Source organism: Anolis sagrei, chromosome 6 (assembly GCF_037176765.1).
Source record: "Anolis sagrei isolate rAnoSag1 chromosome 6, rAnoSag1.mat, whole genome shotgun sequence".
Classification (NCBI taxonomy): domain Eukaryota; kingdom Metazoa; phylum Chordata; class Lepidosauria; order Squamata; family Dactyloidae; genus Anolis; species Anolis sagrei.
In genome coordinates, this window is record NC_090026.1 from 39,037,740 (window position 1) to 39,052,579 (window position 14,840).

A 14,840-nucleotide genomic window follows, 5' to 3' on the forward strand; every position below is an offset into this window, starting at 1 on the left:
GTGTTAAGCAGCAGACCAATTGACTACAGCTTTTGTTTGTCCATGAGAAGGCTAAGGTAGTTATCCTCTTCTCCTGTTCCTTTCTTTTGATGCTCAAACCTGTTAGCATTGCTCGGCAATCTGCCACTTGAGCAATACATGTGCAATTGTGCATCTGTGCATTTCAAGAGAGAAGCTTATAAAGATTTAAGAGACCTCTGCAATTTTACCATCATGAGAAGCATATAAACTTTAATATAAAGGCGAAGTACTGCTGGTACTGTTTCATCGTCTTCCCTGACTTTCTTGGTCCATTTGGAAACAGACTTTCCTGCCATTGGAATGGCAATGTAAATTTCCTGGTGCCAGTGTAGTTTAGTGATTTGGGCACTGAACTAGGACTTTGGGACCAAGTTCAGTTTTCTACTTGGCCATGGAAATCCACTGGGTGGACAAAGGCTAGTCACACTTTTCACCCCAGAAAACCCCATGATAACATCACCGTAGAGACACCTTAAATCAGAAATGACTTGGAGACAAACAATAACAACAACCATTTAATTCAAATGTTTTCTCCCTAACATGCATTTATAATAGTTTTCACATTTCAGGACTTTTTGCAAACATGTTTTTAAGGCCTAAACTGTTCAGACACCTTTTTATCTAGTAAGTTTTACATAACCCTGGGAATATAGGTACATAAAATGGGTGTGTTTTACAGATAATAAATAAAAAAGAAATGTATTTTAACGTAATTCTTTGGTATACATATAATTTTACAGTTTATTAAATATTGAAGCAAATTTGAATACTAATAAGATAGATGTGCTTGCTTATTTTTTATATAGAGCCTCCTCAACATTTTTCATGCCATGTTGGAATGTCTGGTTTGCAGCCTCAAGTGGCAGAATATACTGCAGTTTTTAATTTGAAGGGACACTAGAGGATTTTTTTTGGCTGAGAATTTCCCATGCATTTCACCTAAACTACTGATCCTAGGATTCTATAGGATGGAACCATGGCAATTACAGTTGAGCAATAGTGCTATAATTCTGTTGTAAGGATAATAAGGGGGCCACCATCTTACTTTTTGTTTCAGGGAGAAAAATATGTTCAGCTGTTATTAGGAAAAGGCTCCTTGGAAAAATCTGGAATTGTTGGATCTGGGGCCCTTCTACACAGACAATAAGATCCAGTTTGTTGCAGTTTAAGTTGTCTTCAAATCATACATCCCCAATGCAATCTACAACATGAATCCTGTGAGAAAACAGTGTGATAAAAAGACTCCCTGGAAATTTTGGATCAACTCAATTGAAGCTTATTTGTGTATAAACAATCCCCAAGAGGAAACTGAATGCCAAATGCAGAGCACTTATGTAGACAGGGCTAACCCTGCAGCAGTCAAAGTAACCAGATACACAGTTCAGCCAGAATGTAAACAAATATCTCCTCTTTGGAAAGGAAACCGCACCATTTTCATAGGAACACTTGATTGATGTCTCTTGCCTTGCTTTGCTGCAGTCAAACACTGAGAAGCTGTTTTCCACCAGAACATCCAGTCAGAGGAGGTAGGAGGGAAAAATGGATTGGATTGATTTACACTCAACAAGTCTCTGCCTCCAGCCAGTTCGGGGGTGTCTGTTTAGGCACTCTAAAGTGAATCTGATCTTTTAAAACCACGTGCCATTATATAAATGGCTATGTAGAAGCAGCTATAGTCTCAGAATCAGAAGAAGTCCCATAGACCTTGGACTTCAAACACTATTCCCATTCACTGCAGGAACCCCACCTAGAGCTAGCTGTTTTGAAGTTATACAGAGAAGGAGACCCCCACATATACACACTTTTCTAGATAACTGGCTATGTCCGATATTTCTATTTGTTCTACATTTAATGAGTTTGCAAGTTGCATTTATTCACGTAATTTAGGAAATAATCCACTAAATTCAATGGGATTTTACAAATATGTTTATTATTGTGATGGTCAAGGCACACACTGAAAACTCTCTGAGTCCCAAGACCAGTTTCCAGTAATATCACCTTGTTCCACTAGCAAAGCCTGAAGTCTAATTATGATGAAAGGTCTCTTTGATGATGCTATAAAACAAACATCATAAATAGTGAAGAATCACTGGTGATGAGTCCCAACTTATCTCAGCTGCTTCTCTCTCTCTCTTTCTGTTTTAATGAGAAGGTTTGTTCCCAATGGCAATTAAAGCAACAGGCCATTCAATGCTCCTAAAGAGTCTGGCACAAACTTTCCCAAGAGAAAGAGCCTGTGTAATTTGCCAACACCCAATATGTGGAGTATAAAAACATCCCAGTGGGGTATAACAGGCTTACTTTTGGGTGACTTGGGCTTTTGAGCTATCCTGTAAATTTGCTAAAATAACAAACTCCAGCTAGTTCCACTCATCTACTTATTGCTATGGCTTCCAAGTACTATGCTCGGACCATCTCTTCTGGTTCCGTCAAAGGTGGTGGTCTCACTAGGATTTCTTCTGCTCATTCTGGTGGCTCATGCCGAGTGCCTGCTTTTGGCAGCAGGAGTGTTTCTTCGTCTTCCATTAAGCTGGGATGTGGGAACTACATGCCCAGTATTTGCCCACCAAACGCTTCCTTTGCCCCTTTTCTTTCTGGAAGTAATGGCTGGCATGATGAGGGAATCCTCAATTGCAATGAAAAAGAGCTGATGCAGTGCCTCAATGACCGGCTAGCAAACTACCTGGAGAGAGTAAGATGCTTGGAGCAGGACAACGCTAACCTGGAATGCAAGATCAGGGAATGGCATGAATGCCAAGCACCCTATGAAAGCACTGACTTCCATTCACATTACAAGATTATTGAGGAACTCCAACACCAGGTAATGCTCCTTTCATTACGCCATTTAATTATCCCTAAAATGTATAATATTTCACAATATATTTACATATTGGTAAACCGTTTCTGTTGTAATTTTTTGTACAGTAATTAATAGACATGTTGACTCTTGGTAGAACCATTTTAAAAATAATAGCTCATAAAAGTAAGGGTGGGAATTCCTCTGTATTCATCCATTAGTTCTGAATTAGTTTGCCATCTCATTTTTGAGATGCTGGCAGTCATGACACAGTTGCCTTACTAACGGTGGGCACATCTTCACTGATCATTTGATGCAATTTGATGGCAGCATGAAAGCACATTGGTTATGCAATGCACACTACGAATACACCTTGCAGTGTCCTTTAAGACCTTTAAACTGGGATATTCAAAGTCAGGGGATACTCTGAAATAGACCCCTTAATGTGTATCAGCATGCTTTAGTATAAACCACATGGCAAAAGTGACTCAACAAAATGCAAATCACTGTGTGGATATCCAAAATGCTCTGGATGAATACATGCATATTTCATTGGAGGGAGTTGGAGGAGGGGCGAGGACATTCTCCATGGATGTTAAGCTGCAGATACTGTGCATCCTGGAACCAGTTTGAGGCCACCCTCTTCCCCCAGACTGGTTCCAGAACTTGCAATGTAATCATCCATGCAGTGAATCCGCTTCCTTCTATGTTTATTTTGAAGAATTTGCTAAAAGTTACTCATCATATAATTGAGATATGAATAAGTTTTTAAATTATACTGAAGAATGTGAAACCAACTTCTCACCTACCCATCTCAATGCCTAATTGTCTGGTTGATCCACTCCTGATCACTGACTGCACCATCTTTGTCCAAAAGCTATCCTTTAAAAAAATGAGACAAATTATGTGTATAAATGCCCAGATTAGTCCTTTTCTGACCAGGACATAAACAATATGTCATTTTTAATTTCCTTTTTGATTATTAACAATGACTTGTCCTGGGTGACTGGGTCTAAAACGACCTGGGTGGAAAGAAACATTGTGAAATTGTTTTTAAGACCCCTTCTACACTGGCATATAATACAGTGTCTGATCCCTGATTATTTGCTTTGAACTGGATTTTATTGCAGTAAAAATCCAGCCTAATATCCCCTAGAGCAGGTGTGGAGATATTGTGAATTTTAAAATAATCAAAAATTGGGAGGTAAGGAATCAAAAACAACCTTGGGGTTCATATACTGCAAACAGACCATTCTTCTCCCATTCCAGCACAATCATTCAGGAAATATCATCCCACTTTCCCCCCAAAATTGGGACTCAAAGTGGTTCACATAAACCCACTTAGTGTCCTTGGTCAAGTTCATCCATATGGTCTTCTGAAACCAAGAGCCATTCCCTTCAGACTGAACCTCTAAAACAATAATGTTGCCCTCTAAAAATGGTAGCGTCACACTTTTTCCAAAACATTAATAATTCGCAGCCCCATTTTTTTCTTTCCACAGATCCTGTGTGCCAAGACAGAAAATGCCAGGCTGGTTTTGGAAATTGACAATGCTCGGCTGGCTGCTGACGACTTTAGGACCAAGTAAGTTACTCCTATTCAGCAGAAGAAGTGACCCTTGATACTTCAGAATGAAAAAGTTTTGCTAAAAGCATTCCTTCCCAAAAAAAGGTGACTTATTATTTTAATAAGGAATAGAGAATTACTCTGAGTGTATTGTTTTATCTTATCATTTCCTGTACCAAAGGTATGAGACCGAACTGGCTCTTCGCCAGTGTGTTGAGTCAGACATCCATGGACTGCGCAAAATTCTGGATGAAATGACCTTGTGTCGGGCTGATCTGGAAGCTCAGCTTGAATCACACAAGGAGGAGCTCCTTTGCCTCAAGAAGAACCATGAGGAGGTAAGAGGAGGTAGCTGCCTTGAATCCCATGTTTGGTGAAAGGTAGTCTTTGCTCATGAATGAATGAAATGTATCAATTGCAACCTTTCTTTCCATGCTCTTCTATTAATTAATTATTATCATTAGTATACTTTTAATTAATGTTATTACTACCATCAATCTGGCTTTGACTTATGGTGACCCTATGAATGAGAGATCTCCAAGTCACCCTCTCATCAACCACCCTTTCAGATCTTGCTGACTCAGGACATAATTGGGGAAAAAGATCTGCAGCTGATACTCTCTGTTATGTGAGGATATTGTTGTTTTATATTGAATGGATAGTTTTTTTTCATTACTATGCTGAGGATCTGCTGATGCTACCACTGTAATAACAGCAGTTCATCAGAGGTGAACAATAGAGGACATTTAGAGAGGAACTCTCAGGTGATCCATGTTTATGAAATTCCTTCTATCTTAGGACTTCATCAGACAGAGTGGGGAGGAAGCAGGTTCCTTCTCATAGAGTGGTGGACAGCCATCCACATACTTACCCATCTTTCCCCTGTCTTTGCCCCACATTCTTCATTTAGGTAACACCCAATTCCTGAAGATGGGCTTCAGGTTACTTTTCAATGCGCTTAGGAAATGGAACTCCATGAATTCCCAATGGAAGTGCCCTCACTTCATGTTATGTCCTCTGTAGGACTTCCATAGGGCTCTGTTTCCTAAGCACGTGGAAACAAAGCCAGAAGAACATCTGATAAGTTCCCTAGGCTCAAACAAGATATGAATTAGTGTGTGCCTTCTAGCTGTTTGCAACCAATGGTGACCATAAGGCATGTAGTTAGCATGATTTCAAAAGAGGTGCTATCCCAATTGTGTTTGCTATAGCATGCGATTTTCCTCGCCTGCATTTTTGTGGTCCATTTTGCAAATGGTTATTAGAAGGGAAATACAGGCATGATTTGCATGTCTTGTTACCGAAATATTTATCTTCTGTTGCTATAGGAAAAATGTCTAAATCAACATTCTCTTTTCTGCCTGGTTTTAATGTTACACAGACCTTTTTTTTCTAAGTTCATATAGAATCATAGAATCATGAGTTGGAAGAGACCACAAGGGCCATTGAGTCCAACCCCCTACTATGAAGGAACACAGAATTCAAGCATCCCGACAGATAGCCATCTGGTCTGTGCTTTAAAATATAATTAGCAACAAGGTGAGATATGTTGGATGCTGCCACTTTACCCTCAGGAAGGATTTATAATCACATTTAACCCTATCAAGTCAGGAAAAGTGGTAGGACCTAGGTCTGTGGTTTGGCTCTCTGGATGTTTTGGACTTCAGCTCCCAAAATTTCTGACAATCGGTCAATATGAGTAGCACTTTTGAGAGTTGAAAGACCAAAAGTTTGGAACCACTGAGCTTGTTGAAAAAAAATCAACTAGTATTCACAGTTCCCAAAATCTACTGCCTGTTCTGAAATAGCCAAGTGCTCTGATTCAAATCAAGCCTTGTGTTTGAGGCACTATCAATGGCAATAAACCCTGGCCCTCAGAATAGAAATCTGTGTTTAACTGAAACCAAACCTTATTTGCTAAGTATTGATATAATTCAGACTTTCCCTTCCCACAGGAAGCGAATGCCTTGCGTTCAAAACTTGGGGCCAGGGTTAACGTGGAGGTGGATGCTGCTCCATCCTGTGACCTGAACAAGATGCTGGGTGAGATAAGGAATCAGTACGAATGCCTTGCTGAAAAAAACCGCAGAGATGTTGAGACTTGGTTCTCTTCCAAGGTAGGTATCTCATTTCTTCTTATTAATTCTTTTTTTTTAGTTCCATTCATAGTCTGCCTTTCTTTAAATGAAGTCAATGGAACATGTATAGTTCCTCATCGCTCTGAAATAGGAAAGGCTGAAATAAAGAAACCAGACTAAAGTTTCCCAAGAATTTAATTTCTCTGTGGAAAATCAACATACCCTCCAATTGTCCCAGTTTGGAAGAGAAACTTCTGCTTAATACTCTGCCATCCTACCATTTCAGTTACTGTTAAAATGTCCTAGTTTCTCTCTCCTTCTCCTGCTTCCCCATCTGCCTTCAGCTTATTTCAATTGGTGCATACTGGGTTCAAAGTGCACAGGTAGTTTGCAATCAGTTAACTCATTGGGTGAAGAGGAGAACATAACCTTCCTCTTCTCTGTAGTATCAGACAAAAGCAAAGTACTGCAGCCTCTCCTAGCTGGTATGTTCTTCCTTACTAAATAAGTTTTGCCATTTTGACCTCACTCAGATGTCACTTGGCCACATCTGTTTCCCTTTTTATATGTGAACTATTATAGGGTATATTTGAGTCTGCCAAGTACGAGTCCTACATCCTGACCATTACACTGTATTGGCTCTTTCTTGAGAAGATTTGTCCAAATAGCCACAAAGGACAACTCATTTTCCTCTCTTTCACTTCCACTTTCTTTTACTTTTGTTTTGGGATTTAGATGGAAGAGTTGAACCAACAGGTACTCTCCAGTGATGAAGAGCTGCAGAATTGCCAGTCAGAAATAATTGAGTTGAGACACACCATGCAAGCACTTGAGATTGATCTGGATGCCCAGCAAAACATGGTAAGTCTACAACATAATTTGTGGGTGCAAACTGCAAATTATGACCATCCTATCCATGAGACCAGTACCCATGTTTCTTATATCCATATCTCACTAAATATGTAATCTCCAGTCATTTTCTCAGTCTTCCAGAATGATACCATAGTATTCTGGAGCTGGAAGTTCTTCATAATACGTTTCCCTGTCATCCATGGTTTCCTGTTTTCAGGCAAAGTCCAGGAACTAACCCCATGGATATGGGAGTTGTGCTCTATTTACAGTTTGTTCCTCTTCCAAAGAAAGGAGGAGAGCCTTGGCACTTAAAATACTATGCAAAATATAGTTGCCAATATTCTACATCAGCTACCTATATGGAAATATTTATAACTTCAGTAACAGCTTCTGGCCCATGTCCTCTCATCCCAAACTAGAGACAATAGAGTTTTCTGGAAGGGAATTCTAAATGCCCTTCCCTATCTGTAACTTCAAGGATTCCATAGAATTGAACCATGAAAGTTAAAGTGGAATAACAGTATTATAATTTTATAGTGTCATAAGATTGACGCTTCACTGAACTGCATTCCAATTATTTCACTTTGAGACACATTTGCTGACAGTGCAGAATGATAGGTGTTTGAAGCCCTTTAACTGCCATATCTCCTTAGATTCTAAGGAATCATTGTTCTGACACCAAAGCTTTCTAACAGAGAAGGGTAAGTATCTTACAAACTATAAATCCCATAATTTTATAGCATGAAGCCATAGCAGTTAATATGGTGTCAAACTGCTGTAATTCGGTAGTGTGAATCCAGCATTCAGGTCTCCTTCTGGAAATTATTCAGTTCTCTTTTCTTTCCACTTAGAAAAATGCTCTTGAATGCACCCTGCATGAAACTGAAGCCCGCTACAGCAACCAACTAGCGCAGCTCCAATGTGTGATCAGCACCATAGAAGTCCAGTTGGGTGACCTCCGGAATGATATGGAACGGCAAAACCATGAATACAAGATTCTCCTGGATGTCAAGACTCGCCTGGAAGCAGAGATTTCAACATACAGGCGTCTACTGGAGGGAGAAGACCACAAGTATGTGTAACTAAAATGCATAGGGCATAAATGTATAGGTTGTGAACATTTCTTTAATTCTCATTGAGGAGTAGAACTTAAAATAATGCTTTGGACTATGATTCCTAGAAACTCCAAGTCAATGTGACCAGTTCCATAACCTGCTATTTACTTCCATGTCACTAGGATAGTGAATGAAACCTTGATTTTAGTTTAAAAGCCATGATGCTGAACCCTAACCTCAAAATAAGTTAGCACCCTTTCTTTAAAGATCAGAAAAAACCTGGAATAGATTAACCAGCCCACTGACATGGGAAGCAGCAAACCCCCTTGGACAATAGCTGTTCTGGCTAGAGGATTCTGGGTGTTGTAGTCCAAAAAGGGAACCTTTTTCAGCTATGCTGGAGGAGCAAAACTCATCCTGACTTGGCAGCAGATTTCCACAGCTAGTTTAGACTTAGGAGATGGAATCTTCCAATTTAAAAACTGAAATCGGTGTAATCCATATTTAAACATGCAGTATGATCCCCATATCTATAGGGCATATGTTCCCAAACTTACTTTGGATATGTGAAACAGCACCCTATGGAAATGCTTTCCAGCAGAAGCACAGAACAGAATTGCATTGCAGGATCTAAAAAAATACCTAGATAAAGCACTCTGTAGCATTTCTAGATCTTCCAGAAAAACTCTATTGTCAACTTCTGGTGGATACATTGACCTAGAAAATGTCTAGAGGGCGGGGGGGGGGGTATGTGTGTGTGATAAAATAGTGAGTACCTGTCCTGCAGATATAGGGATTGCACTGTGCTTTGTCGTCTCTTAGATCAGTGGTTCTCAACCTGTGGGTCTCCAGGTGTTTTGGTCTACAACTCCCAGAAATCCCAGCCAGTTCACCAGCTTTCTGGGATTTGAAGGCCAAAAACATCTGGAGACTCACAGGCTGAGAACCACTGCCTTAGATAATAATAACACATGTTTTCTTTGCTCTTAGGTTTCCCAGAGTTCCAAGTGTGCCAGAGTGTCCTCCACCAGTCTCTGCTCCAGCTCCTCATATCACGAAGAAAATCCGCACTATTACAGAGGAGATTAAGGATGGAAAGGTTATATCCTCTAGGGAACAAGTCCAGCATGTAGCACTCTAGAACAGGAAATATCCACATGAAACTGACCCAGCACAGCAGAAAGAAGAACTCAGCATTCAATCACACAGTGGCAAATATCAAGGGAGCTTGGTTGCTAATATCCACTTTGCTTTGAATTGATTTCAGTCTTCCATATTTTGGTACATATATATTAACCTTTTCAAATAAAATAGTGGCTTCCTTTCAGTAATATTCTTAGCCTCTGGGATAAAATAATAGCATTCTTAATAAAAGTTTGGTTTGATTTTGTTTTCCTGCATGAAACATTGGTTCTTGCTGTGGTTCATTTTATCATTGTTGGAATATGGACCTTGAAAAACATTGGGGACTGCCTGTCTAGCAAAGGGAATGTACCATTAGATCCCCAATCATCCCATTTCAAGTTCTTTCTTCCCATCACACATTTGGAACCATAACATGGGGAATCCTTTTCTCTGCCTCTCAATGTTACTTAAAAAAAAAAAACCAGGGAAAACTTCAATATCTGAAAGCCAAGATTACTATGGAACTCATCCCATTGGGGGGGGGGGGGGTCCAAGGGATTTTAAACCCCTTTTGCCATGAAAAGTATTTCCCATACTTTCCTTCCCTCCATTATACCAGTGAAATTATAAACCCCTTTGTCTTGATCCCCTCTTGGAAGGCTTTTCTTCCCTTCATTATACCAGTGCAATTAATTATAAACAACTTTGCCATGGTCCCCTCCGGTTAGGCTTTCTTTCTGTACATTAGACCAGTATTATGTTAAAAAGCTAGAAAGAGCAGTGAAGGCAAAGTTGTGAAGAACACCCATTCCTCCACATCACTGAAAAAAAAAATCAACATGGATGAAGCTGTCAAATCCCATCACATGAGTTTTTTGGCATTAGCAATGGTTCTGACATGTGCCAGGGGCTCAGAGCACGATTTTTTCCCCGTGTTCTGAACTCCCTCCTTTCAGTATGCTTCAGCTCCATTTCAAGCATGAAAGGCAATGGATGACAGCCGGAAGTAGGCAAATTTCATCTGATGGGTTCCATGCCACTTTATCCTTGAAATGGATTTAAAGTGTCCTACAATGGAGAAAATGCTCCATATGATGAGATCTTGTCGTTCCAGGAGACTAGGGTTTGGATTGGGAATAGTAAAAACCCACTTGGTGATTTTGGAAAAGCCATGCTTTTTCAGAGTTTGAAGAAGACAATGGAAAACCTCTGAATAATTTATTCCAAGAAAACCTTAATATAGAGCTATCATAGATCAGAGTCAACTTGAAGACATATAAAAATAACTACCACTAACAATAATTACAGTATTAATGGAGAAGAAGGACGAATAATTCAAGTTAGGCATGGTCAGCGGGAAAGGAAGAGAGAAATGACAGGGGAGTTCCAACATGTTAAGAGCAATATGTTCTTCCAATATCCCACCTCAGGAGAAAGGTGGGAAATAAATACTGGTATAATCAATTAGTCTTTGGGAATGTTGAGTTTTGGTTATCTTTTTTTAAAAAGTTACATAAAGAATGCTTGTCATGGCCCTTTCCAAAATAAAAATATATTTCCTGAGGACTCAGGTGAATTCTACATAGATGTCTGGCTTAGCCATAGTCATTGGGAGATCATGGCTTAAATGTCAGCATGATGGTGAATTTTGGTCTAAATTTTAAATGAGCTATCTCCCAGTTCCTTGAATGACTTATTTAAAATCTCATGTAAAATCTCATGAAAAACAGAATGGATTTATTTCTTCACTGGCCATGAAGACATAAAATTGTCACACACCATAAAAACATGATTGGGATCCTATGCAATGAGTGGCTACAATTTGTCAAGTCATAAAGAGAAAAGGTGGAGAAGACTTCAACCACCCTGGGTAGCCCTATTACATCATTTCCCCTCTTTGGGAATCCTTCACTGATCCCTCTCAAGAAAGCAACAGGACCTTTCAGGGCTTGGAAAGTTACTTTTAAGATGAATGAAACCAATGACATGCCAACAAACTCATTATATTCACTGGGTTTAAAGACATCTTTCAGTATTAAGGCTTTCATAAAATGCAAGATTTTGGGCAGCTTATCACCAAATATACTGATGGACTCATTTCATTAGGAAATGTATGAGAGTGATGTTCTTTTCATCCCTTCTTTGTATTCATCCAGCCACTTACCAGCTGTTGGATTTAGATTGCCAAGATCCAGTATGGAATATGTCCCTACACCATAATGGATGGTATCCTTGATGTGACTGGCTTGACTTTGAAGGAGCCGAGGGTGGCCACTGTCAACAGGGAACTCTGGCATAGGCTGGTCCATGAGGTCACAAAGAGTCGGAAGCGACTGAATAAATAAACAACAACAAAACATAATCGTTTATGGGTTGTTGTAGGTTTTTCCGGTCTATATGGCCATGTTCTGGAGGCAATTTTTCTCCTGATGTTTCGCCTGCATCTATGGCAAGCATCCTCAGACGCAGCGCCCAGACACGCATCAAGGAACATGAAAGGCACTGCAAACTATTCCAACCAGAGAAATCAGCCATAGCAGAGCACCTGATGAACCAACCTGGACACAGCATATTATATGAGAACACAGAAGTGCTGGACCACTCTCACAACCACCATGTCAGACTACACAGAGAAGCCATTGAAATCCACAAGCATGTGGACAATTTCAACAGAAAGGAAGAAACCATGAAAATGAACAAAATCTGGCTACCAGTATTAAAAAACTCAAAAATTACAACAGCAAAACAACAGAGGGGAAACAAACAGGCACATAAAATCACTCTCAACAAAAGATTCCCCTCAGGCACTTCCAAGCTATTGAATGCTAATGAAGGTGATCAGCTGAAACATTCACACCTAGCCCCAGCAGACAAAAGTCCTTTGTCTCACCCTGGTCATTCCACAGATATATAAACCCATTTTTTCCTACTTCCAACAGACCTCACTACCTCTGAGGATGCTTGCCATAGATGCAGGTGAAACGTCATGAGAAAAATTGCCTCCAGAACATGGCCATATAGCCCGGAAAAACCTACAACAACCCAGTGATTCCGGCCATGAAAGCCTTCGACAATACATAATCGTTTATGCTCTTTTTCTCAGTTGCCTCCCCTAAATCTCACCTTAAAAAACAAGCAGCTGTACTGAGCAAAGGAGTGTTGTGGAACTGGCAAGAAGGGTGCAGAAGGATGTGTCTTGTTTATTTATTTATGACATTTATATGCCACCCTTCTCACCCTGAAGGGGACTCAGAGCAGTGTACAAGTAATATACAATATAATTAATAAAATAAATGCAATATCTTCCTGGACCCCTCTCTTTACTCTGGTCCCAGACTTTAGCCAGTGAGTAATTTGTGACAAGCAAAAGCAAATGAAATAACTTATCTGTAGATAGAACTGCACTAGGACAGTCCTGATCTGGGATGTAGTAAAACAGGACTAGAGACAGGAATTTGGGAACACACCTATCATGGCAGTTCTTGTGCAGAAGACCAGAACTTGGAAAAGCTTGTTTTCAAATCCTACCACCCCCTGTAACTATGATAACAGGTAGCATACTCGCTAGAGGATTCTGAGAGCTATAATCCATTCTTTTTTCGGACTGCAAAAGCTAAAGCTGAATGAATAAACTGATGTCAATTCTAATGAACTAATATTGCTAATGAATGTATACATTTTGCACAAAATCCCCAATTACATCTTTTTCTGTGCAGAAATCACTATCTGCATGGGAATTATGATTCTTGCGTTGAGATGTTATTTTCTATGCAAAAAATGCTGTTTCCTATGTGGAAATGCTGTTTTCCATGCAAAACAACCATGTGAAAATTTTCTCATAATAAGTTGCAAACCACAAAAAGCATTTGAAAACTTGATAGTTTTTGAAGACTTTCTCCTAATGGAAAACACTGCTGGGAAACTACTTGATTGTGTCCCCACTTTCCCGCAGTGGGAACATTATTGGAAACTATTGAGAGGAAACTTAGGCCCCATCTGCACTGACCATTTCATGCAGTTTCAAAGTGATATTGAAGAAACTAGTTTCATTGTGCAGATGATTGCATAGGAAATTTTGGAACTAGTTTGAGGCCCGGATGGTGATTACACAAATCATAGAGCACATTAGGAACTTTCTTTTGTGTCCTTTTTGTGGATGTTTGTTTTTTGATTGTTACAGTTTGAAGCTAGCTTTGAACTACATTAAATAGTTAGTGCAGATGCAGCCTATGTGAAGAATTATATCCGTAGTGTACAATAACTGCTGACCCTGTGACTCCTGACTCACAGGTGACCACCGAACTGGGAAAACCGGGGCATATGCCTAAATTCATCCTGGGATGACTCCCATGGGTTTATATAAAGTGACAACAGTTTTATAAGCTTCACTTCATCATCTTACTTCTCCTGCCTTGCCAGTCTACATCCAGATTTGTTATAGCATGAGAAAAATATCAACAGGGAAAATGTATTTCAACCCATGCACATCTCTTTATCCCTTGTTGCTAATAAATAACTAGCCTATAGAAGTGCTTATGATGGAATTAAGATATAGAAGCCCAGTTTAGTACATATCACTTTTGATGAGGTTGGAAAAGTAGTTGCGTTGCATCTTTTATTCTGCTTGTTGCAGTTCAAATGGGGATTTGATTGAGCAGCACTTGGAAGACTAAGAACAACATTAGAAAAATTGCATCTCCATTTTAACAGATGTATCAGATGACCTATCATTCAAAACTACTGATTGGTTATTTCAGAGAAAACCAGAAGATAAATTAATTAATATTTTATTCATTACACCAGTCTTCCCCAGCTCATCACCCTCCAAATATGTTTTGACACAAAATCCAGCCCTGGTCAGCATGGACATTGACTGGTGATGATGGAGGCTGCCATCCATCATATTTAAAAAGTGCTGGGTTAGAAAGATTGTATTGTATATTCTTCTCATTCTTGTTGCAAATGGACTGTAAACCTGTATTGCATACTAAAGTGCTGAATTTTGCTGCCTTGCATTGATTTCCATTCTGATGCTTCTCAGCCCTGCTTGATCTGCTATTCTCGGTTATAATCTTGAGTTCCTAAGAAGTATTTCAATCAAATTTCACTTTCATGCTGTCATTCTGAATTTTACTTTAATCTTATTACCTCCCACTGCACTGCTATACGCGATCTGCATCTTTTATTGGAAGATTTGCTGACTTTGGATTTCTTCCTAGGGGTAGTGGTAAACATCTTTATTTCAGTAGTATGCTATCCAAATTACATACATATGGACACACACACACACAAACATACAAAGGAGAGAGAGAAAGATGGTGTTATCTTAATTTGGTGATGAAGGG

The 14,840-nt window shown here is 39.5% G+C and overlaps 1 protein-coding gene across 1 annotated transcript; it reads left to right on the plus strand.

Moving 5' to 3' along the window:
- The first annotated feature begins 2,066 nt into the window (after positions 1–2,066).
- On the plus strand, positions 2,067–9,760 carry LOC132778249 (keratin, type I cuticular Ha6-like). Its single transcript, XM_060781018.2, has 7 exons — positions 2,067–2,842; positions 4,321–4,403; positions 4,567–4,723; positions 6,341–6,502; positions 7,199–7,324; positions 8,167–8,387; positions 9,361–9,760. The coding sequence occupies exons 1-7, from the start codon at positions 2,408–2,410 to the stop codon at positions 9,509–9,511; spliced, it is 1,335 nt and encodes a 444-aa protein (XP_060637001.2). The 5' UTR covers positions 2,067–2,407; the 3' UTR covers positions 9,512–9,760.
- The last annotated feature ends 5,080 nt before the right edge of the window (positions 9,761–14,840 follow it).